Here is a 27,778-nt window from a genome sequence, read left to right as displayed (position 1 = left end):
GCCCCGCCCACCCGCCCATATTTTCTCAGAGGATATGTCATTTGCCAAAATAAGACGTATCTGAGCAAGTACTACCGAGAAAATAAAGGGCGGGTGGGCGGGGCTAGTACTTGCTCCCGTAAGTCTTATTTTGGCAAACGACATATCCTCTGAGAAAGTAGGGGGTGGGCGGGCGGGGCTAGTACCTGGTAAAATAAGACTGATTTTGGCAAATGACATATCCTCTGGGAAAATAGGGGGCGGGTGGGCGGGCCTAGTATTTGTTGCGATGCGTCTGTCGACTGAGTCGATTTTTTATCTCCGAAAATAAACTTTTTCAGATTATTTTTGATTAAAATTTATAATATTATTTTGAAGGATTTAATATTTAAGGATAGATTTCTTTGTTTAACGTATGTAATAAAAAAATGAATTACTATTTATTTGTTGTTGAGATAACTTCATTTTTTCAGAGCCAGCTACGTTCTTTATTTTGTTTTATAGTTGGTAACAAGTTCACTCTATAAAGCGTATCCATAAATTCGGTTGCCAAAGCTTCACTGTGATAAAATAATCAACAAAAACATTCCAGAGCCACCTTTGACACCAAGATCATTTATGGACACGTTGTGCCGAGAAAGCAATAAAACACGATCAAAGACAGCCATGGATTTTCGAAGATATGTCTTTGATTGTTGCATTTTCAAATTCACGGTAATCTGACAAAATGACTCTTCTATCAAAGATAAATCCCTAAAAATCCATGACTGTCTGTGATCGTGTTTTTGTAGCTCTCAGTATATTCACAACGGGATCACTTTATTTATTCAAAACTACCTACTTCTACCTTTTTTTACTTCCCGAGCGTAAGCGAAATAATTCCAGTGATTACTCTTAATACGGTTTAGTCGTTTACCAAAATCAATCTTATCCTTACAAGCACTAGCCCCGCCCACCAATCCTTTATTTCCTCAGAGGGTATGGCGTTTGCCAAAATCAGTCTTATAAAAGCAAGTGCTAGGCCCGCCCACCCGCCCATATTTTCTCAGAGGATATGTCATTTGCCAAAATAAGACTTATCTTAGCAAGAACTACCGAGAAAATAAAGGGCGGGTGGGTGGGGCTAGTAGTTAGTAAGATAGGACTGATTTTGGCAAATAACATATCCTCTGAGAAAATAGGGGGTGGGTGGGCGGGACTAGTGCTTGGTAATATAAGACTAATTTTGGCAAATGATATATCCTCTGGGAGAATAGGGGGCGGGTGGGCGGGCCGAGTATTTGTTACGATGCGTCTGTCGTCTGAGTCGCTTTTTTAAGTATCTCCGAAAATAAACTTTTTCAAATTATTTGGATTAAAATTTATAATATTATCTTAAAGGTTTCTTTATTTAACATTTGTAATGAAATATTAATTACTATTTTTTTGTTTTTGAGGTAACTTCATTTTATTCACAGCCAACTACGTTCTCTATTTTTTTTACTAGTTGGTAACAAGTTTACTTTATAAAGCGTGTCCATATATTCGGTTGCCAAAGCTTCACTGTGGTAAAATAATCAACAAAGACATTCCAGAGCCACCTTTGATACCAGGATCATTTATGGACACATTGTGCCGCGAAAGCAATAAAAACACGATCAAAGACAGCCATGGATTTTCGAAGATTTGCCTTTGATTGTTGCATTTTCAAATTCACGGTAATCTAACAAAATGACTCCTCTATAAAAGATAAATCTCCAAAAATCCATGGCTATCTGTCTTTGTTGCTCTCAGTATATTCACAACGGGATCACTTTATTTATTCAAAACTAGCTACTTCTATTTTTTTTACTTCCGAGCGTAAGCGAAATCATTCCTGTGCTGACTCTTAAAATGGTTCAGTCATTTACCAAAATCAATCTTATCTTGGCAAGTACTAGCCCCGCCCACCCATCCCTTTTTTGTCAGAGAGTATGGCGTTTGCCAAAATCAGTCTTATCTGAACAAGTGCTAGCCCCGCCCACCTGCCCATATTTTCTCAGAGGATATCATTTGCCAAAATAAGACTTATCTTAGCTAGTACTACCGAGAAAATAAAGGGCGGGTGGGGGCTAGTACGTGCTAACGTAAGTCTTATTTTGGCAAATGACATATAGTCTGGGAAAATAGGGGGCGGGTGGGCGGGCCTAGTTTTTTCTAAGATGTATCTGTCGTCTCAGTCGATTTTTTATCTCCGAAAATAAACTTTTTCAGATACTTTAGATTAAAATTTATAATATTACTAGCTGACCCCATGAACTTCGTTTCACCTGCAATTTAATTTTGAATCTGCAAAACCGAATGCTTTGAAATCTTGCAGATGTTTTAGTTTTGCTCATAGGGGGTGTCTCAAAAAAAAAATCACTGAGTCAGTTTATTTTATTGATTGAATCAAGAATTGCAAAACTGAATTTTGAAATATTGCAGACGTTTTGAAGTTACTGTTTGACATGGTACGTTTTTAACCAAAATATATCTGTTTATCAAGCCCAAAAACTTGATGACGTCATCTCAAGATTTTGCCGCATAAATCCTATCTAAAATGTGCAAAATATCATCAGTATATTTTTGTAAATTTATCATTGCATTCATATTTTTCAGATTTGCTTTTACAGTGACTCAAAAAAACGTATGGATCAGTCAATTTATTTTAGAGAATAACTCAAGAGTTGCAGAAATGACATAATTAATATAATTCATAATGTTTAAATATGATAACTATTAATATGTGATAATTAAACCGAAAACCATTTTCCTAGGAACACGAGGTTAGCAAAAACAAGTTAGTTTGTTTAAACATTGTTAAATTAACCCCGAACATGCACAATTTCTGAGCGAAAATATGAAAAATAATTTTTGCAATCTCATCGTGACGTACGATGACGTCACTGTCACGTGAGCTACCTGATAGAAGGTCACATTTTTCGGTGCTCTGCGTTTAGTTTTGATTTCGGTTTGGTGGCAGCAACATCAGAGTCCGTTTTGGCTTAAAAGTAGGGCTTTTTTCACGAATTTCTAATTTATTATTAATAAACATTATGAAAATGTGTTGTATTAGTACTGTGAACACGAACGAAAATGGATATTTTTCCGAAAAGGACCGAAAACAAGGTAAGTTCGACTTCAGTTTTAATTTATCGGATTCCGTGATTCGTTCACTCGACAATATTTAAATTTTGGGAAAATTTTCGAAACGATTGAAATCGGTTGATCAAAGTTATACATTTTCACGATATAAATAAATAAATTTTAAACATAATTAATATCATTTATAATGTTTAAATATGATAAGCATCAATATATGATAATCAAACCGAGACTCGTTTTCCTACAAACCCGAAATTATTAAAAACAAATCAATTTGTTTAAACGTTGTTAAATTATCCCCGAAAATGTGCATTTTCCCGGCTAAAATATGAAAAATAATTTTTGCAGTCTCATCGTGACGTACGATGACGTCAATGTCACGTGAGCTACTTGTATAAAGGTCACGTTTTCGATCCTTTCTGTTCAGTTTTGATTCCGGTCTGGTAGCAGCAACATTGGAGCTTCGTTTTGGGTTAAAAGTAGCACGTGTTCGCGAATTTCTAATGTATTGTTAATAAATATTAGCGAAAATGTTTTGTGTTAAGTGCTGTGAACACGAAGGAAAGTGGATATTTTTCCAAAAATGCCCGTTTTTTTTTAATATGTTGTTAATAACATGCATTCAGGACTGATAAAGTACGGCTTTAGAATATACAAAGTACTGCGTTCATAATTCACAAAATACCGTATTCATCATTTTTAAAGTACGGCGTCCAAATTTACAAAATACGGTGTCCTTCACCCATGCTATCAAACCCTAGTCCTCTCTTTTAATGGCAAGACGCACTCCAGACCTCCTCGTATTGTTTGGTTCTTGCTGGGCAACAGCAACGAGCGAGCACAGTCATCGCTTTTTGGTGGCAAACGTGGAGAAATTTGTATATTGTAACTTTTGTAATTGAAGTATTTTGTACTGTATATTTTATGTGTTACTAACTTAACTTGGGTCTTGCCAATTTAGCTCCAGTGGTGCAAATGCTTTGTTTTCACGGTGCACTTGCTTGGGTATTAATTTTGCAACAGTGCATTCTTTGGTTCCGAGACTGAATTCTCCATGTCGTCAGACTTCGTGGACCTATGTCAGCTTGTCGTCTTCTCGGCATTGTAATGAACTTCATAAAACGACACAGAATTATTTTCACCGTCAATCAAATCTGTAAATTTTGTCTTGAGAATTTTAAAATATTGAAAACTTCAAATTAAATCCTCGAATAACGGTAAAGGTTGAAGTTTTGTCGAAACCAACAAAGTGAATATATATAGGTAAAAAATGTCAGATCAAAATTAATAAAAAACTTTCGCGATGTGTAACTAAATTCACTTTAAGCAAGACTTTTCTTAAAATAAACGACGTTTTTTTTTACGAAAAAACAAAGAACGATTTGAAATGCAATATACTTTTCACAATTGCACGGAAGAAATAGTTCTGTATGACACGTCAGTTAGACGACAGGTCCGTCAGGAACGCCATCTATTGAAATTAATTCGAAGTGGCGATTCCCAGACAAAATTTTTATAATTTTTTGATTTTTTACCTGTCTTATTTTTTGTAAATTTTCTTATATACAAACCTTGTCCTGACAATAAGGAACACATAAAAAAAAGAATACTATTTATTTGTTTTTGAGATAAACTTCGTGGTCGACCACGCCTGAGAAGAAATAGGGGCGGGGGGGTATTTATTGTATTGTTTTGAGAAGTTTTATATTTGTTTTCAGTGTTAGCAACAAAGATTTTTTACATTGTTGTGTTTTTTACCCGGTTTCGGTTCTTCGGAAGCAGTGACCAGTGTAACTAGACTATACTGTAAAAACGAAATACAACAAAAACCTAAAGAAACGATAAATCAAGAAAAGAAACAAGGCGAAAATGGAATAATGTACGATGTATAACTTTCTCAAACGTTTTCGGGCTGCGGGGACTGTTTCAATAGGGTCGTTCAACAAATATAGCCTCATTCCCAAAAACATCGTTTTAACGGCGTCATACGTATAAATTTTTTCTGTATGGAATTCAAACAAGGTTTTATCATCCTGGGACATGTTTTTCCACAAAGTGCGAACATTTGTAGTGTCACATTGTACACGTCGCCTACAAAAGTTTGTAAGGACATCTATTTGTCTATATGCATTTTTATACAACGTAGCGTAACTGCAAGAAAATTATTACATAGATTATGAAGAAAATACTTCACTCTTACTTAGTGGGGTTGCCGGTACACAAAAATACGAAATCGAAAACATAAACGATGAATGTGTAAAAGGTTAACCAAACCTGGTGCCAAAATTTGCTTCGTCTGAAAGTGACTGAGGCGAACCATAGGTATTTCATCGAAGGAAATTCGAAGTAAAATGTCTCCAGGTACTCCAACAATTTTTCTAAAAGAGGAAGTTCTCATGGAAAAATTAATTGTCACTTTGGAATTATTACCACAGCTTAGACCTTCACCGGTACAGTTGTAGACCATGGTTGTGTTGAAGGAATTTTGGGCAGTTTTCCATGCTGCGGCCAGAGTAAAATTTACCACATAGTCTGCTGGGACCGTATGTACCGGGATTTCCGGATACACATTTAAAGTTCGTACAAGTCCCATGCACATCCCTTTTATTACACTCACAGCAGCAAGACTTGTGTCGTTCCAACCTTCAATAGGTTCCTGCAGCGTACTTGAAACTAAACCATTTGATTTAATAAGAACCGTTTGAAATCTGATGACGTCTTACTATTTGATGGACGTATAATTGTTGTGGGTATTAGGTCACCAGAAGTTTTGACTAAATCTTCTGTGATGGATTTTATATAGCAGTACGAGTCGTACCACCCATGCAAGAGCCTAAATTAAAAAAACAAGAAATACATATACTCCTAGTTAAAAAAACTGGCGCCCGAATTACTCACCCAGGTGTAATTTTTTCCAAAACGGAGTCGTCACACGTTTCTACTAAACTAAGCAAAGTTTCTGGTTTTATGGGTGGAGGATAAACTATTTCTTTAATATGGTTGCGAAGGCAACACGCACCTTGTGAAGAAATGTAAACAAAACCCTTCAAATAAAGTATATCATTTACAGATTAGTTTTCAAATGTCATTTATTTTTTTTACCTTGAAATTTTTCATGTCTTTAGCGAACTCCACAAGATCCCTAGTCGCTCTAACGTGCCAACTCAATTCCCTAAGACTTTGATAAAACTTAACTCTAATCGCGGCATGGATAATACAAGTCGTTTCATTTTTCAAAACCTCAATGTCTTTGTCGGTGAGTCCTAGAAAGGGCTTGTCACAGTCACCTTCCAGCAAACATATTTTTTCCCAAACATTTTTGTTTTTAATGTGGTGGAAACACTGCAACATTTTCACTACAGTCATACGATGGTACCGGTTATAGTACTTACAGGACGTTCCAAAATTTCGTTAAGTCGTTCTTGTGGGGTTTTACCCTTTTTGGGGCGCACTAGTACGAGGATTTTCTTCAAGTCCCAGCATTCTCGCAACAGTTTTTCTATGATCAGTTTGCCCAAAAACCCGGTTCCGCCCGTTATGAAAATGGTCTGGTTTTTGAAAAATTGTTTTATTTCACTGTTACTCATCGTGGCTTACTAGTAGACAAGATAGAGCAAATTTGTAATAGAGTTGTCTATAAATAGAGAAGGTGTGTATAATCGGGAATATATTTCAATATTTTTACATAGTTTGGCCCCTGATTCTTTTTGTTTTTGTTTTGTAAAAGTGACTAATATTTGATTGTTGCATTTATTTTTTTTAACCGATGCGGATTTTTTAAGTTTTCGAAAATTATTTCTCGTATGTTTCCATGCTGTTTCGCTTTGTAATAAAAATTTTTTCCTTGTTATTTAAAATTATGAGATATTTACTGAGCAATGGCATGACGGTACAGTTTTCCAATGTATTTAAATTTTGATTGGTAGCTATAACAAAAAATATTTGTAACATTCTGACTATTAGCTAACACCTGACGAAATAGGGAGCACGTATGCATTCTTATATTTGAGGAACGTTGCTACCTATTATATGCAAATGTCTAAAACGTAAGTAAAAAGACGTCAATTTGAGTAATGTATTTAACCATAATCGAGGATTTAATCAAAATTAAAAATTCAAAACTAAAAAGGATTTTTTTTAGTTTTTAGGCTAATTTTCTGGATTTCTTGGATTTATTGAATTTCTTGGTTTTTGTGGATCTTCTGGATCATTTGGATCTTTTAGATTTTGGTTCTTTTAGAACGATCTCACAAAACACATCTTCTCATATATTTGTTCATTAGTACTAATCGGAACGAGTACCCGATCTGCAAATTCACTCCAAGATCCAGAAGGTTTCAAAGAATTGAACGCTTTAAACGACAGTTCGGTATCTTTTGTCGTTTTGTAGTTGTGGCTGTTTAGATTTGAGAAAAAGCTGTTTTTTAACACACAAATGACACTATCTATATTATTTTGTCAGTACCAAACAGAATCAGTATTCGGCCTGTAAAATTACTCCCAGATCCAGAAAACTTCAGCGAATCGGGTGCTTCAAGCGACAATTCGGCTTCTTATGCCTTTTTGAAGTTATGTCCTTTAAAGTTGAGGAAAAAAAATGTTTTTTAGCTCACAAATCAAATCTTTCTATATATTGTTTCTCAGCATTAAACGGAACAAGTGTCCGTTTTGTAAATTCATTCTGAGATCGAGAAAGCTTCAAGAAATCGGATTTTCTCAATTTTTTGGATTTTCTGGGTGCTCCGGATTTTCTGGATATTCTGAATACCCTGGACTTTCTGGATCTTTTGGATTTCTTGGATTCCAAGATTTCTTGCATTTTTTGATTTTCTTGAATTTCATGGATTTCCTGGCGTGTCTGGTTTTCCTGGATTTCTTGGATTTTATTTTTTTTAGATTTCTTGAATTTCGTGGATTGCCTGGATTTTCTGGATCTTCGGGATCTTTTAGATCTTTTGGGTTTTGAATCTTTTGGGTTTTAGATCTTTTAGATTTTTTTGGATTTCTTGATTTTTGGATTTTTTGAATCTTTTGAATTTTTTGAATATTTTAAATTTTTTGGATTTATTGGATTTTTTGGGTCCTTTGTACTGTCTGGATTTTTCTGATTTCCTGGATTTTTTAGATTTTTGCTTTTTTGGATTTTCTGGATTCTTTGGATTTTTCGATTCTTTGGATTCTTTGGATTCTTCGGATTCTTCGGATTCTTGGGATTCTTTGGATTCTTTGAATTTTTGGATTCTTTGGGTTCTTTGGATTCTTTGGAATTTTGGATTCTTTGGATTCTTTGGATTCTTTGGATTCTTTGCATTCTTTGGATTCTTTGGATTTTTTGGATTCTTTGGATTCTTTGGATTCTTTAGATTCTTTGAACTCTTTGGATTCTTCGAATTCTTTGGATTCTTTGGGTTCTTCGGATTCTTTAGATTCTTTGGATTGTCTAGATTTTCCGAATTTTTTTGATTTTCTGGGTTCTTTTAATATTCCGGATTTTCTGGATTTTCTGGATCATCTGGATCTATTGGATCTTCTGAATTTTCTGAACTTCCTGGACGTTCTGGTATTTGAATTTCTTGGATTTCTTGAATTTCTTTGATTTTCTGGGTTTCCTGCTTTCCCCGGAATTCTTGGATTTTATATTTTAGTTCTTTTGTATCTTTTGAAATTTGGATCTTTTAGATTTTTTTGGATCTTTTGATTTTTGGATTTTTCTGAAATTTTTGAATTATTTTGTATTTTTTGAATTTTTTGAATTTTTTAAATTTTTTGGATTTATAGGATTTTTTAGATCTTTTGTATCCTTTGTACTGTCTGGATTTTTCTGGATTTTCTGCATTTTTTAGATTTTTGCTTTTTTGGATTTTCTGAATTTTTTGGGTTTTTTACATATTTTGGATTTCTCGGATTTATTATATTCTTTGGATTTTTTGGATTCATTGGATTCTCTGGATTCTTTGGATTGTCTAGATTTTTCTGGATTTTCTGGATTTTCCGAAATTTTTGGATTTTCTGGACTTCCCGGATTTTCTGGATTTCCTGGATTTCCTGAATTTTTTGTTTTTTTTTTTAATTTTCCAGATTTTCCGAATTTTATATTTTAGTTCTTTTGTATTTTTTGGAGTTTCTAGATTTTTTTGATTTCTTGAATTCTTTGGATTCTTTGAATTCTTTGGATGCTTTGGATTCTTTGGATGCTTTGGATTCTTTGGATTCTTTGGATACTTTGGATTCTTTGGATTCTTTGGACTCTTTGGAATCTTTGGATTCTTTGGATTCTTTGGATTATTTAGATTCTTTGGATTGTCTAGATTTTCAGGATTTTCAGGATTTTCCGAATTCTCTGGATTTTCTGGATTTTCTGGATCTTTTCGATTTCTTGGATTTCTTGGATTACTTGCATTTCTTGATTTTCTTGAATTTCATGGATCTTTCAGATTTTTTTGGATTTTTTGATTTTTGAATTTTTGAATTTTTTGGATTTATTGGAATTTTTGTATCCTTTGGATCCTTTGTACTGTCTGAATTTTTCTGGATTTTTTAGATTTTTGCTTTTTTGGATTTTCTGGATTTTTTGGACTTTTTGGTTATTTTGGATTTTTTGGATTTATTATAGATAGATAAGTTTATTGCACAACAGTACAAACGGTTAGTTAACAGTTATATTCTTTGGGTTCTTTGGGTGCTTTGGATTGTCTACATTTTTCTGGATTTTCTGGATTTTCCGAACTTTTTAGATTTCCTGGATTTCCTGGATTTTCTGGATTTCCTGGATTTTCTGGATTTTCTGTTTTTTTTTTAATTTTCCGCATTTTCCGGATTTTCTGGATCTTCTGGATCTTTTGGATCTTCTGGATTTTCTGAACTGTCTGGACGTTCTGGATGCTTCGGATTTTCTGGGATTTCTTGAATTTCTTTGATTTCTGGGCTTTTTGCTTTCCCTGGAATTCTTGATTCTTGATTTCTTAATTCTTTTGTGTCTTTTGAGATTTGGATCTTTTAGAGTTTTTTTCATCTTTTGATCTTTGGATTTTTCTGAAATTTTTGAATTTTTTTGAATTTTTTGAATTCTTTGGATTCTTTGGATTCTTTGGATTCTTTGGATTCTTTGGATTCTTTGGATTCTTTGGATTCTTTGGATTCTTTGGATTCTTTGGATTCTTTGGATTCTTTGGATTCTTTGGGTTTTTTGGATTCTTTAGATTCTTTGGATTGTCTAAATTTTTTCTGGATTTTCTGGATTTTCTCGATTTTCTGGATGCTCCGGATTTTGTGGATATTTCGGAAACCCTGGATTTTCTGGATCTTTTGGATTTCTTAAATTTCTTGCATTTCTTGATTTTCTTGAATTTCATGGATCTCCTGGATTTTCTGGTTCTCCTGGAATTCTTGGATTTTATTTTTTTTTTTAGATTTTTTGAATTCCCTAATTGCCTTGATTTTCTGGATCTTCTGGATCTTTTAGATTTTTTGGGTTTTAGATCTTTCAGATTTTTTGTATTTTTTGATCTTTGGATTTTTCTGAAATTTTTGAATTTTTTTGAATTTTTTGAATTTTTTGAATTCTTTGTATTCTTTGGATTCTTTGGATTCTTTGGATTCTTTGGATTCTTTGGATTCTTTGGATTCTTTGGATTCTTTGGATTCTTTGGATTCTTTGTATTCTTTGGATTCTTTGGATTCTTTGGATTCTTTGGATTCTTTGGATTCTTTGGATTCTTTGGATTCTTTGGATTCTTTGGATTCTTTGGATTCTTTGGATTCTTTGGATTCTTTGGATTCTTTGGATTCTTTGGATTCTTTGGATTCTTTGGATTCTTTGGATTCTTTGGGTTTTTTGGATTCTTTAGATTCTTTGGATTGTCTAGATTTTTTCTGGATTTTCTAGATTTTCCGAATTTTTTGGAAGTTCTGCATTTTCTCGATTTTCTGGATGCTCCGGATTTTCTGGATCTTTTGGATTTCTTGGATTTCTTGCATTTCTTGATTTTCTTGAATTTCATGGATCTCCTGGATTTTCTGGTTCTCCTGGAATTCTTGGATTTTATTTTTTTTTAATTTTTTGAATTTCCTAGATTGCCTTGATTTTCTGGATCTTCTGGATCTTTTAGATCTTTTGGGTTTTAGATCTTTCAGATTTTTTGGATTTTTTCTTCTTTGGATTTTTTGAATTTTCTAAATTTTTTAAATTTTTTGGATTTATTGGATTTATTGGATTTTTTGGATCCTTTGGATCCTTTGTAGGATCTGGATTTTTCTGGATTTCTTGGATTTATTATATTTTTTGGATTCTTTGGATTTTTTGGATTGTCTACATTTTTCTGGATTTTCTGGATTTTCTGTTTTTTTTATTTTCCCAATTTTCCGGATTTTCTAGATCTTCTGGATCTCCTGGATTTTCTGAACTTTCTGGACGTTATGAATGCTCCGGATTTTCTGGTATTTGAATTTCTTGGATTTTCTGGATTTTTTTGGTTTTTTGGATTCTTTGGATTCTTTGGGTTTTTTGGATTCTCTAGATTCTTTGGATTGTCTAGATTTTTCTGAATTTTCCGATTTTTTTGGTTTTTCTGGATTTTCTGGATGCTCCGGATTTTCCTGATATTCTGGATACCCTGGATTTTCTGGATCTTCGGATTTCCTGGGTTTGTTGGATTTCTTAAATTTCTTGCATTTTTTGATTTTCTTGAATTTCATGGATTTCCCGGATTTTCTGGTTTCCCTGGAATTTTTGGATTTTATTTGTTTCAGATTTCTTGAATTTCCTGGATTGCCTGGATTTTCTAGATGTTCTGGATCTTTTAGATCTTTTAGGTTTTGAATCTTTTGAGTTTTGGATCTTTCAGGTTTTTTTGGAGTTGTTGATTTTTGGATTTTTTTTAATTCTTTGAATTTTTTGGATTTATTGAATTTTTTGGATCCTTTCGATCCTTTGTACTGTCTGTATACTTTGGATTTCTTGGATTTATTATATTCTTTAGATTCTTTGCATTCTCTGGATTCTCTGGATTCCCTGGATTCTCTGGATTTTCTGGATTCTTTGGTTTCTTTGGATTCTTTGGATTCTTTGGATTTTTGGATTCTTTGGATTCTTTGAATTCTTTGGATTCTTTGGATTCATTGGATTCTTTGGATTCTTTGGATTCTTTGGATGCTTTGGTTTTTTGGATTCTTTGGATTTTTTAGATTCCTTGGATTGTCTAGATTTTTCTGGATTTTCTGGATTTCCTGGATTTTCTGGATTTTATGTTTTTTTAATTTTCCGGATTTTCTGGATCTTCTGGATCTTTTGTACCTCCTGGATTTTCTGAACTTTCTGGACGTTCTGGGTGCTCCGGATTTTCTGGTATTTGAATTTCTTGGATTTCTTGAATTTCTTTGAATTCCTGGGCTTCCTGCTTTCCCCGGAATTCTTGATTTTATTTTTTAGTTCTTTTGTATCTTTTGAGATTTGGATCTTTCAGATTTTTTTGGATCTTTTGATTTTTGGATTTTCCTGGAATTTTTGAATTTGTTTGAATTTTTTGAATTTTTTGAATTCGTTGTATTTTTTAAATTTCTTGGATTTATAGGATTTTTTGGATCCTTTGGATCCTTTGTACTGCCTGGAGTTTTCTGGATTTTTTGGATTTTTGCTTTTTTGGATTTTCTGGATATTTTTGATTTTTTGGATTCTTTGGATTCTTTGGATTCTTTCGATTCTTTGGGTTCTTTGGATGCTTCAATTTCTTTGAATTGTTTAGATTTTTCTGGATTTGCTGATTTTTTTTGATTTTCTGTATTTTTTTAATTTTCCGGATTTTCTGGATTTCCTGGGCTTCCTGCTTTCCCCAGATTTCTTGGCTTTTATTTTTTAGTTCTTTTGTATCTTTTGAGATTTGGATCTTTTAGGTTTTTTTGGATTTTTTTCAATTTTCTAGATTTTTTGTCAGTACAAAACAGAATGAGTATCCGTACTGTAAATTTGCTTCAAGATCAGAAAGCTTTAAAGAATCGGGCGCTTCTTGTGCCATTTTGGAGTTAGGTCCTTTAAAGTTAAGAAAAAGCTGTGTTTAGCTTAAAAATGACACCTACCGAAATATTAGTTTCTCAAATATCCGGTTTGTAAATCTACTTCAAGATCTAGAAAAGTCCAAGGAATTGGGTGCTTCAAACGACAATTAGGAGTGGCTCTTTACAAATGACACTTTCTTAGTTTCTCAGTATCCATCCCCACCAAAATTTTGATGACGTTATTTAGAAATGTGCTGAGTGATTACTATTTAAGATATCAACTTCACAAACGACAAAAGTTGATATCTTAATTCACTTCAGGCCAATTTTTCAACAACGCATTATCATAACCCTGCAATAATCATCACTATTCACAAAAGTGGGTCAATGTAACATGTAATAACCATTTTCAAATACTCAATAAAAACGATTAGAAAATAGAAGCATTGGTAAAAAATCTTCCCCACAAGATTTAATCTATTTCTGAATTCGATGACTAAATGGAAAACCCATCCTTCAACAACAAAAACAAATTTGTTTTCGCATGCATCCTCCAAACAAAAGTTCCAACGTGATCCCCCCGACCCATTCCAATTACCACCGATGACACATATCTCCAAATGAGGACACAAGTATTATTCTCAGCAGCCACAATAAAATTATTTCATTCTACATTAACAAAACCGTCGGATATACAAATTAAATATAATTTTCGTCACAATATTCCATCTCGTTATAAATATTTGCTTCCGTCGATATGTTACGCCCAGTACACCCAAAACTCTCCACTCGCAAATTTCCCCTGCAATAGTACGGTTTGATCATGGTCCCTACAGCTTGGTTGGTACTCGTCACTTTAATTATCACTCCTACGAAAACGAAATCAGAACAAGTTGGTACTGGTTTCTGTAGAACTTCTGAAAATGATCCTGGAAGATGCATCGAGTCGAATTTGTGTCCCTATTCTAAGGATACGTGCGGCGAGGACAGGGTTTGCTGTCCCATGATGCAGAAAATAGTGACCCCGAATTCTAGCCCGAGCCCTATAGTACCGACGAGTTCGGCACCTATAGTACAACCTATAACGATACGTAAGCTTGGTGGAGAGTTCTAACGAAATTCTAAAAGTGTTGTAGTTCCAGTTCCGATTCCAGAAGTTACTACGAAGATGTCTGTGGCGAATAGCGCAGAAGCCAGTAAGTACTACTTAGGTTCTAGGAAACACTATAGGTTTGTTTTTCAGAGTGTGAAGAATACAAACACAGGGTGAAGAAGAGGGCTTCCATTATTACTTACGTGTTTGGTGGTACTGCGTCCCTTGGGAAAGAATTTCCACACATGGTTGGTACCCACACTGGTGATTTTGATAATAATTGTTGTACTATTATTTCAGGCAATCCTTGGCTATGGAATACCCGAAAAGATCGAGTGGTTGTGTGGTGGTAGTTTAATTAGTGACCAGTTTGTCTTAACAGCAGCTCACTGTCTAGTAACCTCGAACTTGTAAGTTCTAATAAGTACTTGAACCATTGTGGATGTTTTTTTTTTTTGTAGAGGTGATCTAATTCGGGTACGCTTAGGTGAATTAGATCTGCAAAGTGTGTCTGATGATGCTAACCCTCAAGATTTTGGTATATCGGGGAAGTACGTGCACCCGAATTACCACCCGCCATCTCAGTACAACGACATAGCACTTTTGAAATTGGATCGACAGGTGCAATTTAGTGATTATATTGCCCCGATTTGTCTCCAAGTGAACAGGAATTTGCCTAATGCCAATTTCATTGCTACTGGGTGGGGGAGGACGGAACTCGGTGGGTCCCAGAGCGATATTCTAATGAAAGTAGATTTGGAGTACTTTCCTAATGAGGTGTGTCAAAGGAACTACGACGACGTCGCTTTGGAGAGTCTCTCCAGAGGGATCGTCGACGATACGCAAATTTGCGCCGGGAGTCGCCAGGAAGAAAAGGACACTTGTCAGGTAACAACTGCTCATTTATTGGTAACTGGATACATCGATCAACCATCTAACCATACACCCAACCATTACAGGGTGATTCCGGCGGGCCTCTCCAAATCCGGGATGACGCTTTGTACTTGGTAGGGATCACATCCTTCGGGAAGGCTTGCGGTGTCGTCAACAGCCCCGCAGTGTACACCAGAGTGTCCTACTACGTCCCATGGGTCGAGGGAATAGTTTGGTCTTAAAGCCTGCACTCTCAACATTTTCGCTTATTTATACAAATTCATATACGTGAGGTCAGGGTAAACAACAATAAATGATTTACGTCAGACACTTGATGATATCCTTCAACACCCCTTCGTCCTTGTATGCGATGATCCCTCCGGTGTTGCAAGTGGTGTCGATTCCGTAGGTCACGCTGACCGGGTCTTTGTCGAGCGCGGAAGCGTAGACCACGATGTCGCCGTCGAGCGACCGGAGGATGGCCTGCGGGCCGCAGGTGTCCCATTTGAAGGTCGAGTCTTTGGTGAGGACGTAAGCGTCGGCGAAGCCGGTGATGACGGTCAGGATTTTGTAGCCGGCGCCGGAGGCTTCGGTTATGTGGTAGCCGGTTTCTTTGAGTTTTTTGACCACGGTGGGGTCCTCGCTGCTGCTGACACAGATCGTGCCGGGGAGGGGCGAGATGGGGGGGAGGCTGGTCTCGCTGGGGTGGCCCCAGTAGCATCTGCCAAACCATCTGGAAAAAGGTCGGAGGATTAGATATGGATCTTTTCTCGGGAATGAGCGGTCGGTCACAAGGGTCAAGGGCAAGAACAGTCGAAAGGGTTTTGGTCCTTACAGTTAAAAACAGGTGGCCATGGAAGCGGGAAAATCGAGGAAGTTATGGTCGAGAAAAGAATAATTCCAGAGAAATATGTGTTTAAAAAAGTTTGAGGTATTCTGGAACTGGATATGATAGAGGGTCAAAAAATTGATGTTAACGTGAGCTCAAGAGGACTATAGAGAGTTCTGTGGGGGAAATAAAGACAGGTTAGGTCAGGTCAGGTCAGGTTAGGTCTGGTCTGTATTTTCTAGAATATTTATGACATGCGATAAATTTAGGTTATGTTTTGGATACACTTTGCAAATTTAATAATGTCAATTATCTGTTAATTTTGACAGCTGACAACCGGAAATTATAGAAAACGTCATGATACCAATTTCAGCTAAAAATCCAGGTTTGCCAACACTCAGTCATTTCTGATCAGCGATAGTTGGAGATAAAGTCCCTAGATCTATAGGGACTTTAATTGGAAATCCCTTGTCGCTGGTTTTTGAAGTAGTTTGAAGGAATTTCGGGCATTAGAAGATCGATAAACCGAAAAACCTAGAAATCGCAATGTCGAGAAGTGTAAAAACAGGAAAATCGAGAAATCAAAATAATATAAAATCGAAAAATCAAAAAATTGAAAAATCTGAAAATTAGCAACTTTAACAATCGAAAAATATATCATTAAAAAAAGTTAAACTTTAAAAAATTGAAAAATTTCAAATTTAAAGATTTGAAACGTAAAAACTGAAAAATCGAAATATCAAAAAATCAAAAAATTTAAAACAGAAAATGTTGAAAAATCCCAAAACTGACATCGTTGAAGGATTGAAAAACCGAAAAATCGAGAAATCGAGAATTGGGAAAATCAAAAAACCTAAAAGTCGAATGGCCAAAAAATAATCGTACAGTTGAAAACCGATAAGTCGAAAATCGCGAAAAATTTAAGAATAGGAAAATTGATAAATCGAAGAATGAAAAATCGAGAAATCGAAAATTTAAAAAAAATCAAGAAACTGTGAAGAATCGAAAAATTGAAAAATTGAGAAAGCGGAAAGTCGGAAAATAAAAAATTTTAAAGATAAAAAAATTAAATGATTATAAAACCGCAAAAATCGAAAACTCAAAAATTTTTGAAAACGAAAAATTCAAAAACTGAAAAATCTTACCCTCGGTTTTGGGTCGAGGAATTGAAGCCATTAAAAATTGAAAAATCTAAAATTTAAAGATTTTAAAAATTCAAATATCGAAAAATTGAAAAATCGAAATATCAAAATCATAATAGGTATTTAAAAAATCGAAAAATTGAAAAATCGAGAAATCAAAGTATCAAAAAATCGAAAAATTAAAAAATCAAAATATTAAAAAATCCCAAAACTAAAATATTGGAAAATTGATATATCGACAAATCGAAAAATTGAAAAACCAATAAGTCGAAAATCGCGAAAAATTTAAGAATAGGAAAATTGAAAAATCGAAAAACCGATTAATCGGGAAATCATAATTGAAAAACGCCATAAATCGAAAAATTGAGAAAGCGAAAAATGAAAAATCAAGAAATCGAAAATTAAAAAAAAATCAAGAAACTGTGAAGAATCGAAAAATTGAAAAATTGAGAAAGCGGAAAGTCGAAAAATAAAAAATTTTAAAGATGAAAAAATTAAATGATTATAAAACCGCAAAAATCGAAAACTCAAAAATTTTTGAAAACGAAAAATTCAAAAATTGAAAAATCTTACCCTCGGTTTTGGTTCGAGAAATTGAAACATTAAAAATTGAAAAATTTAAAATTTAAAGATTTTAAAAATTCAAATATCGAAAAATTAAAAAATCGAAATATCAAAATCATAATAGGTATTTAAAAAATCGAAAAATTGAAAAATCGAGAAATCAAAGTATCAAAAAATCGAAAAATTAAAAAATCAAAATATTAAAAAATCCCAAAACTAAAATTTTGGAAAATTGATAGATCGACAAATCGAAAAATTGAAAAACCAATAAGTCGAAAATCGCGAAAAATTTAAGAATAGGAAAATTGAAAAATCGAAAAACCGATTAATCGGGAAATCAAAAATTGAAAAACGCCATAAATCGAAAAATTGAGAAAGCGAAAAATGAAAAATGAAAAAATCGAAAATTTAAAAAAATCAAGGAACTGAAGAATCCAAAAATTGAAAAATTGAGAAAGCGGAAAATCGAAAAATAAAAAAATTTAAAAATGGAAAAATTAAATGAATAAAAAACCGAAAAAATCGAAAACACAAAAATTTTTGAAAACGAAAAGTTCAAAAACTGAAAAATCTTACCCTCGGTTTTGGATCGAGAAATTGAAACATTAAAAATTGAAAAATCTAAAATTTAAAGATTTTAAAAATTCAAATATCGAAAAATTGAAAAATCGAAATATCAAAATCATAATAGGTATTTAAAAAATCGAAAAATTGAAAAATCGAGAAATCAAAGTATCAAAAAATCGAAAAATTAAAAAATCAAAATATTAAAAAATCCCAAAACTAAAATATTGGAAAATTGATATATCGACTAATCGAAAAATTGAAAAACCAATAAGTCGAAAATCGCGAAAAATTTAAGAATAGGAAAACTGAAAAATCGAAAAACCGATTAATCGGGAAATCAAAAATTGAAAAACGCCATAAATCGAAAAATTGAGAAAGCGAAAAATGAAAAATCAAGAAATCGAAAATTTAAAAAAAATCAAGAAACTGTGAAGAATCGAAAAATTGAAAAATTGAGAAAGCGGAAAGTCGAAAAATAAAAAATTTTAATGATGAAAAAATTAAATGATTATAAAACCGCAAAAATCGAAAACTCAAAAATTTTTGAAAACGAAAAATTCAAAAACTGAAAAATCTTACCCTCGGTTTTGGATCGAGAAATTGAAACATTAAAAATTGAAAAATCTAAAATTTAAAGATTTTAAAAATTCAAATATCGAAAAATTGAAAAATCGAAATATCAAAATCATAATAGGTATTTAAAAAATCGAAAAATCGAAAAATGGAGAAATCAAAGTATCAAAAAATCGAAAAATTAAAAAATCTAAATATTAAAAAATCCCAAAACTAAAATATTGGAAAATTGATATATCGACAAATCGAAAAATTGAAAAACCAATAAGTCGAAAATCGCGAAAAATTTAAGAATAGGAAAATTGAAAAATCGAAAAACCGATTAATCGGGAAATCATAATTGAAAAACCCCATAAATCGAAAAATTGAGAAAGCGAAAAATGAAAAATTAAGAAATCGAAAATTTAAAAAAATCAAGAAACTGTGAAGAATCGAAAAATTGAAAAATTGAGAAAGCGGAAAATCGAAAAATAAAAAAAATTAAAAATGGAAAAATTAAATGAATAAAAAACCGAAAAAATCGAAAACTCAAAAATTTCTGGAAACGAAAAATTAAAAAACTGAAAAATCTTACCCTAGGTTTTTGGATCGAGAAATTGAAGCCATTAAAAATTGAAAAATCTAAAATTTAAAGATTCGAAAAATTCAAATATCGAAACATTGAAAAATCGAAATACCAAAATCATAATAAGTATTTAAAAAATCGAAAAATTGAAAAATCGAGAAATCAAAGTATCAAAAAATCGCAAAATTGAAAAATCAAAATATTAAAAAATCCCAAAACTAAAATATCGGAAAATTAATAGATCGACAAATCGAAAAATTGAAAAACTGAAAAATCAAGAAATCGAAAAATGGGAAAATCAAAGTATCTAATAAAAGTCGAAAAGTCATAAAATGTTGTAATTAAAAACTCGAAAATTCTAAAGCCGATAAGTCAAAAATCCAAATAACTATTTAAGAATAGAAAAATTGAAAAATCGAGAAATCGAGCCGTCGAGCAATCGAAAAGTCGAAACGTCAAAAAATCGATTAATCGGGAAATCAAGGATTTAGAAACGCTATAATTATTAAATATTATTATTATTATTATTATTAATTGAAAAATCGTAAAACGGAAATATCGGAAAATTGAAAAATTGAAAAACTGAAAAATAGAAAAATCATATCATATATTTAAAAAATCGAAAATTTGAAAAATCGAGAAGTCAAAACATCAAACAATGGAAATATTGAAAAATTCCAAAATTGAAATATTGGAAAATTTATAAATTGCTTAATCGTAAAATTGAAGAATTGAAAAACTGAAAAATCGAGAAATCGAAAAATGGGAAAATCAAAAATTTAGAAACGCTATAAAGTGAAAAATCGTAAAACGGAAATATCTGAAAAATGAGAAATCGAAAAATAAAAAATTGGGAAATCGAAAAACGAAAAATAAAAATTCAAAAACCTGAAAAATCGAAAGATTGAAGAATTGAAAAGCTGAAAAATCGAGAAATCGAGACGTTGAACAATCGAAGTGTCGATAAATCGAAAAGTCCAGAAATAGAAAAATAAAAAAATCTAAAAGTCAAAAAGCCAAAAAATCGAAAATTCAATCAATCTGGAAGTGAAAAATTTAAAAACGCCAAAAATTAAAATATTGAAAAATCGCAAATTTCTGTTTTTCCGGAAAATTCAAAAACCAAAAAATATAAAAATTGAAAAACCAAACATTTTAAAAATTGGAAAACTGAAAATCTAGCTGTCAAGCAACCGAAAAGTCGAAAAATAAAAACATCGATTAATCGGGAAATCAAAAATTTAGAAACGCCATAAATTGAAAAATCGTAAAACGGAAATATGTAATAGAAAATTGAGAAATTGAAAAATTCGAGAAATCGAAAATTAAAAAAAATGAAGAACTTGAAGAATCGAAAAATTGAAAAATTGAAAAATCAGAAAGTCTAAAAATTGAAAATTTTAAAAATCGAAAAATTAAAAAATCAAAAAATTTAAAAACCGAAAAATTGTAAAATTGAAAAAGCAAAAATTTTAAAAATATAAAAATTGAAAAACTGAAAAATTAAGGAATCAAGAAACGAGAAGATAAAAAATTCTAAAAGTCGAAACGTCAAAAAATCCTACAAATGAAAACCCGAAAAATTTAAAATGAGAAGTCTAAAATCGAAAAATTTAAGAATAGAAAAACTGAAAAATTGAGATATAATCGAAAAGCTGAATAGTCAATTGAACACTCGGTAAGTCGAGAAATGGGAAAATCAAAATATTTAAATGTCGGAAAGTCAAAAAATTGGAAAATCAAAAATTTAGAAACGCCATAAATTGAAAAATCTTGAAACAGAAATATGTATTAGAAAAATTGAAAACTCGAAAAATTCGAGAAATCGAAAGTTAAAATAAAAATGAAGAACTTGAAGAATCGAAAAATTGAAAAATGGAAAAATGATTAAGTCGAAAACTGAAAATTTTAAAAATTGAAAAATTAAAAAATCAAAAAATTTAAAAACCGAAAAATCAAAATAGGAATCAAGAAACGAAAAAATCAAAAATTCTAAAAGTCGAAAAATTTTAAATGAGAAGTCGAAAATCGAAAAATTTATGAATAGAAAAATTGAAAAATTGAGAAATAATCGAAAAGCTGAAAAGTCAAAAACGATACGTAAGCTTGGTGGGGAGTTGTAACGAAATTCTAAAAGTGTTGTAGTTCCAGTTCCGATTACAGAAGTTACGACGAAGATGTCTGTGGCGAATAGCGCAGAAGCTAGTAAGTACTACCTAGGTTCCGGGAAACACTACAGGTTGGTTTTTCAGAGTGTGAAGAATACAAACACAGGGTGAAGAAGAGGGCTTCCATTATTACTTACGTGTTTGGTGGTACTGCGTCACTTGGGAAAGAATTTCCACACATGGTTGGTACCCACTCTGGTGATTTGGATAATAATTGTTCTACTATTATTTCAGGCAATCCTTGGCTATGGAATACCCGAAAAGATCGACTGGTTGTGTGGTGGTAGTTTAATTAGTGACCAGTTTGTCTTAACAGCAGCTCATTGTCTAGTAACCTCGAACTTGTAAGTTCTATTAAGTACTTGAACCATTGTGGATGTTTTTTTTTTGTAGAGGTGATCTAATTCGGGTACGCTTAGGTGAATTAGATCTGCAAAGTGTGTCTGATGATGCTAACCCTCAAGATTTTGGCATATCGGGGAAGTACGTGCACCCGAATTACCACCCGCCATCTCAGTACAACGACATAGCACTTTTGAAATTGGATCGACAGGTGCAATTTAGCGATTATATTGCCCCGATTTGTCTCCAAGTGAACAGGAATTTGCCTAATGCCAATTTCATTGCTACTGGGTGGGGCAGGACGGAACTCGGAGGCTCCCAAAGCGATATTTTAATGAAAGTAGACTTGGAGTACTTTCCTAATGAGGTGTGTCAAAGGAACTACGACGACGTCGCTTTGGAGAGTCTCTCCAGAGGGATCGTCGACGATACGCAAATTTGCGCCGGGAGTCGCCAGGAAGAGAAGGACACTTGTCAGGTAACAACTGCTCATTTATTGGTAACTGGATACATCGATCAACCATCTAACCATACACCAAACCATTACAGGGTGATTCCGGCTGGCCTCTCCAAATCCGGGATGACGCTTTGTACTTGGTAGGGATCACATCCTTCGGGAAGGCTTGCGGTGTCGTCAACAGCCCCGCAGTGTACACCAGAGTGTCCTACTACGTCCCATGGGTCGAGGGAATAGTTTGGTCTTAAAGCCTGCACTCTCAACATTTTCGCTTATTTATACAAATTCATATACGTGAGGTCAGGGTAAACAACAATAAATGATTTACGTCAGACACTTGATGATATCCTTCAACACCCCTTCGTCCTTGTATGCGATGATCCCTCCGGTGTTGCAAGTGGTGTCGATTCCGTAGGTCACGCTGACCGGGTCTTTGTCGAGCGCGGAAGCGTAGACCACGATGTCGCCGTCGAGTGACCGGAGGATGGCCTGCGGGCCGCAGGTGTCCCATTTGAAGGTCGAGTCTTTGGTGAGGACGTAAGCGTCGGCGAAGCCGGTGATGACGGTCAAGATTTTTTAGATCTATAGGGATTTTTTGAAGTAGTTTGAAAGAATCTCGGGGATTAGAAGATCGATAAACCAAAAAACCTAGAAATCGCAAAGTCGAGAAGTGGAAAAACAGAAAAATCGAGGAATCAAAATAATATAAAATCGAAAAGTCAAAAAATTGAAACATCTGATAATTAGCAACTTTAACAATCGAAAAATATATCATTAAAAAAAGTTAAACTTTAAAAAATTGAAAAATTTCAAATTTAAAGATTTGAAAAGTAAAAACTGAAAAATCGAAATATCAAAAAATCAAAAAATTTAAAAATAGAAAATGTTGAAAAAGCCCAAAACTGACATCGGAAAATTGATAAATCGATAAATCGCAAAGTTGAAGGATTGAAAAACTGAAAAATGCAGAAATCGAGAATTGGGAAAAATCAAAAAACCTAAAAGTCGAATAGTCAAAAAATCGTACAGTTGAGAACGGATAAGTCTAAAATCGCGAAAAATTTAAGAATAGGAAAATTTAAAAATCGAAAATTTAAAAAAAATCAAGAAACTGTGAAGAATCGAAAAATTGAAAAATTGAGAAAGTGGAAAGTCGAAAAATAAAAAATTTTAAAGATGAAAAAATTAAATGATTATAAAACTGAAAAAATCGAAAACTCAAAAATTTTTGAAAACGAAAAATTCAAAAACTGAAAAATCTTACCCTCGGTTTTGGATCGAGAGATTGAAACATTAAAAATTGAAAAATCTAAAATTTAAAGATTTTAAAAATTCAGATATCGAAAAATTGAAAAACCGAAATATCAAAATCATAATATATATATATATATAATCAACTCCCATCTACCTTTCGGTGTAGGGTTACAAACTAAATAAATACATTGTAATTAAATTAATATTATTAAGTATTCCACTCTTCCCCGTGCACAAATTTACCCCACTCTTTCTTATTTCTTGCCATTTCTTTCGCTTCTATCCATGTTTTCCCTCTCTTGCGTAGACTTTTTTGTATTGTGTTGTTCCATGTCTCTTGGGGTCTTCCTCTGCTTCTTCTTCCTTGAACTTTTGCTTGCCATACTTGTTTAGCGGCTCTATCTGCATTCATTCTCTGTACATGTCCCCACCAACTTAATTGTTTGTTTTCTATTGCGTCCATCAGTTTTTTGCTTTGTAATTGTTCTCTTATTTGGCTACTTCTTATATGATCTCTTAACGTTACTCCTATGACTCGTCTTAGATATTTCATTTCGTTCGCTTCTAGTCTGCTTTTCATTTTTTGTGATAAAACCCACGTCTCGCATCCATACGTTAAAGTAGGTAGGTATATCGTTTTATATACACTCATTTTCGTTTTCTGGCTTATTTCCCTTTTGTTTATGAATGTGTTATTGATTGCGTAGTATAGTTTGTTACATTTTTCGATTCTTTCTGTAATATCTGCCTCTTGTCTCCCTGTATCGTCTATTGTTACCCCCAAATAGTTGAAATGTTTTACTTGTTCTAGCTTCCTTCCATTTATACTTATGTTTATTTGTTTTGTTTGCTTACCTATTGCCATTACTTTAGTTTTTTCTACATTTATTTTCATTTTCTTTCTAGTTAGTTCTTCATCCCATATACTTAAATTCCTTTGTAGGTCTCTTTCGCTTCCCGCGAATATTACTATATCGTCTGCAAATGCGCATTCGGATATGTAGACAGGTAGCATTTCCCTGTATCCTACGTGTAATCTCTTGACGTTGTTGCGGCAGTTCCTCATGATTTCATCAATGAATACTGTAAAGAGTGCTGGGCTCATGACGCCTCCTTGTCTCAATCCCTCATATGTCTTGAATTCTTGTGATACATTGTTATTACTTACTACATAATTCCTGGTGTTTTTATATAAGCTTTTTATTACTTTTATCAGCTTTGGGTTAACGTCCCGCTTGTTTAAGGCGTTCCATACTTCTTCTCTCGGGACTTTGTCAAATGCCTTTTCCAAATCTATATATGCTATAAAGGCTTTTTTGTTATATTCCACTGTTTTTGTTATTACTTGTTTGAGTGTAAAGATATGATCTTGTACACTCCTGCCTTTGCGGAATCCGCTTTGTGCCTCTAACAAACTGGGTTCTATCTTTTTCTTTAATTTTTCCTCCAAAATTATTTCGTAGATTTTTAATGGTATACTTAACAAGGTTATGCCTCTATAATTGTTGCATTGTTTATTATCGCCTTTTTTATGAATCGGCACTATTTGTCCTATCTCCCAATCATCAGGAATCTTCTCCTCTTTCCATAATCTATTGTACAGCTCTAACATCATTATTTTCCCCTCGTTTCCCATCTTCTTAACCATGTCTGCCGTAATCTTGTCATGTCCGGGAGACTTTCCCACTTTTATCTTTTTTATCGCCCACTCTAATTCTTCCTTTGTTATTCCATTACTTTCTTCTTCTTGGACTTCTCTCAGTTCATCTATGCCTCTTTCTTCTACTTTGTCTGTATTTCTCTTGTTTGCTTTAGCCCCTAATAGTTCTTGGAAATACTGCCGCCATCTTTCCATTACTTCCTCTGTTTTCGTTATTATGTTTCCATCTACTCCTTTAATAGTTTCAGCTCTTGCTGTTTTTCCTTTCCTTAGTGTCTTTAGTACTTTGTAGAAAAGTTTCTGGTTGGTTTTGCTGTTAGTTTCAAGTTTTTCTCCAAATTCTTGCCAGGCTTTGTTTTTAGTTTCCTTCACCATGTTCTTTACTATATTTCTTTGCTGCTTGTATTTGTTGTATTTTTCTTCTGTTCTTTTTGTCAGATATTCTTTCCACCTCTTCTTTTTCATTTTTATTTGGTTTTGTATTTCCTCACTCCACCATGCTGTTCTTCTGTTTTTCCTATTCATTTTGCTCACTCCACATACGTCTCTTACTGCTGTTGTCATTATTCTCTTTAATTCTTGCCACATTTGTTCGGTGGACATACTTTTCATGTTGTCTTGTCTTTTGTGTATTTCTTTGTTGATTGCTTCTTCATATTTCTCTGCTACTTCTTGTTCTTGTAATCTGTATGCTTTTAATGTTTCTTGTTGTTCGGTTCTGTGGTCGTGTTTTCTTCCTTCATTCTCATCTTTGTTGTGTTGTTTAATTTTCCCTACTAGTAGAAAATGATCGCTGTCTATCTCTGCTCCTCTCATAACTCTTACATCTTTAATCGCCGTTCTATTACTCTTTTCAACCAATATATAGTCAATAATAGATTTTTCGTTCCTGTTTGCTACTACTCGCGTGTATTTATGTATATCTTTGTGCTCGTAGAAGGTACAAAATCATAATAGGTATTTAAAGGTATTTAAAAAATCGAAAAATTGAAAAATCGAGAAATCAAAGTATCAAAAAATCGAAAAATTAAAAAATCAAAATATTAAAAAATCCCAAAACTAAAATATTGGAAAATTGATAGATCGACAAATCGAAAAATTGAAAAACCAATAAGTCGAAAATCGCGAAAAATTTAAGAATAGGAAAATTGAAAAATCGAAAAACCGATTAATCGGGAAATCAAAAATTGAAAAACGCGATAAATCGAAAAATTGAGAAAGCGAAAAATGAAAAATTGAGAAAGCGGAAAATCGAAAAATAAAAAAAAATAAAAATGGAAAAATTAAATGAATAAATAACCGAAAAAATCGAAAACTCAAAAATTTTTGAAAACGAAAAATTAAAAAACTGAAAAATCTTACCCTCGGTTTTGGATCGAGAAATTGAAGCCATTAAAAATTGAAAAATCTAAAATTTAAAGATTCGAAAAATTCAAATATCGAAACATTGAAAAATCGAAATACCAAAATCATAATAAGTATTTAAAAAATCGAAAAATTGAAAAATCGAGAAATCAAAGTATCAAAAATCGAAAAATTAAAAGTCAAAATATTAAAAAATCCCAAAACTAAAATATCAGAAAATTGATCGACAAATCAAAAAATTGAATAATGGGAAAATCAAATAATCTAAAAGTCGAAAAGTCAAAAAAATGCGAAAAATGAAAAATCGAGAAATCGAAAATTTAAAAAAAATCAAGAAACTGTGAAGAATCGAAATATTCAGAAAGCGGAAAGTCGAAAAATAAAAAATTTTAAAAATGAAAAAATTAAATGATTAAAAAAACCGAAAAAATCGAAAACTCAAAAATTTTTTAAAACGAAAAATTAAAAAACTGAAAAATCTTACCCTCGGTTTTGGATCGAGAAATTGAAACATTAAAAATTGAAAATCGAGAAAACAAAGTATCAAAAAATCGCAAAATTAAAAAATCAAAATATTAAAAAATCCCAAAACTAAAATATCGGAAAATTAATAGATCGACAAATCGAAAAATTGAAAATCTGAAAAATCAAGAAATCGAAAAATGGGAAAATCAAAGAATGTAATAAAAGTCGAAAAGTCAAAAAATGTTGTAATTAAAAACTCTAAAATTCTAAAGCCGATAAGTCAAAAATCCAAATAACTATTTAAGAATAGAAAAATTGAAAAATCGAGAAATCGAGCCGTCGAGCAATCGAAAAGTCGAAACGTCAAAAAATCGATTAATCGGGAAATCAAGGATTTAGAAACGCTATAATTATTAAATATTATTAAGACCCACCACTGACCCGGAAATGACCGGCATTCAGGCAAGACTTCTATCATTACGGGTACTAAGACCAAGTAATGATATGCATTGATTAGATTAACAGAACAACTTTCGAGATTCTAGAATTACAGCATACAAATTAGTCTGCTATTATTCTCTAATCTCACCCCATCCCCAAAAGTCCAGCGTAACTACCGACCATTTATCCGCGCATCACATGAAAAGTGACCTACACTACTCTGACCTACTGGTGCTAATCTAATCTGACTGACATGATCAGACTGTTCAAGAAACTTACGAACAATATGACATGTTCCTAACAAAACAGCTTTTTGAATTTTGACAATTATTGAATCATTCAAATG

At 32.8% G+C, this 27,778-nt stretch overlaps 4 protein-coding genes across 4 annotated transcripts; 2 read left to right on the top strand and 2 right to left on the bottom strand.

Annotated features, from left to right (window-relative positions):
- Positions 1-4,804: 4,804 nt before the first annotated feature.
- On the bottom strand, positions 4,805-6,671 carry LOC135129766 (fatty acyl-CoA reductase 1-like). Its single transcript, XM_064057016.1, has 8 exons — positions 6,477-6,671; positions 6,187-6,426; positions 5,983-6,128; positions 5,808-5,917; positions 5,515-5,757; positions 5,285-5,462; positions 4,968-5,235; positions 4,805-4,888 (listed from the first exon to the last, which is right to left on the bottom strand). The coding sequence occupies exons 1-8, from the start codon at positions 6,669-6,671 to the stop codon at positions 4,805-4,807; spliced, it is 1,464 nt and encodes a 487-aa protein (XP_063913086.1).
- A 7,204-nt stretch (positions 6,672-13,875) lies between these two features.
- LOC135129368 (venom protease-like) lies at positions 13,876-15,357 on the top strand. The gene is made up of 6 exons (XM_064056518.1): positions 13,876-14,165; positions 14,211-14,270; positions 14,318-14,415; positions 14,468-14,577; positions 14,629-15,055; positions 15,127-15,357. The coding sequence occupies exons 1-6, from the start codon at positions 13,898-13,900 to the stop codon at positions 15,280-15,282; spliced, it is 1,119 nt and encodes a 372-aa protein (XP_063912588.1). The 5' UTR covers positions 13,876-13,897; the 3' UTR covers positions 15,283-15,357.
- Positions 15,049-21,706, bottom strand: LOC135129369 (inositol polyphosphate 1-phosphatase-like). The gene is made up of 2 exons (XM_064056519.1): positions 21,586-21,706; positions 15,049-15,773 (listed from the first exon to the last, which is right to left on the bottom strand). Exons 1-2 carry the CDS (start codon positions 21,627-21,629, stop codon positions 15,359-15,361), a joined length of 459 nt encoding a protein of 152 aa, XP_063912589.1. The 5' UTR covers positions 21,630-21,706; the 3' UTR covers positions 15,049-15,358.
- LOC135129765 (venom protease-like) lies at positions 21,705-22,495 on the top strand. The gene is made up of 2 exons (XM_064057015.1): positions 21,705-22,268; positions 22,340-22,495. The coding sequence occupies exons 1-2, from the start codon at positions 21,825-21,827 to the stop codon at positions 22,493-22,495; spliced, it is 600 nt and encodes a 199-aa protein (XP_063913085.1). The 5' UTR covers positions 21,705-21,824.
- The last annotated feature ends 5,283 nt before the right edge of the window (positions 22,496-27,778 follow it).

The sequence above is a fragment of the Zophobas morio genome, unplaced genomic scaffold (assembly GCF_036711695.1).
Source record: "Zophobas morio isolate AGI-343-1 ecotype UQ-CSIRO unplaced genomic scaffold, CSIRO_AGI_Zmor_V1 ptg000016l, whole genome shotgun sequence".
Taxonomy (NCBI): Eukaryota; Metazoa; Arthropoda; class Insecta; order Coleoptera; family Tenebrionidae; genus Zophobas; species Zophobas morio.
This window is presented reverse-complemented; position numbering and strand designations above follow the sequence as displayed.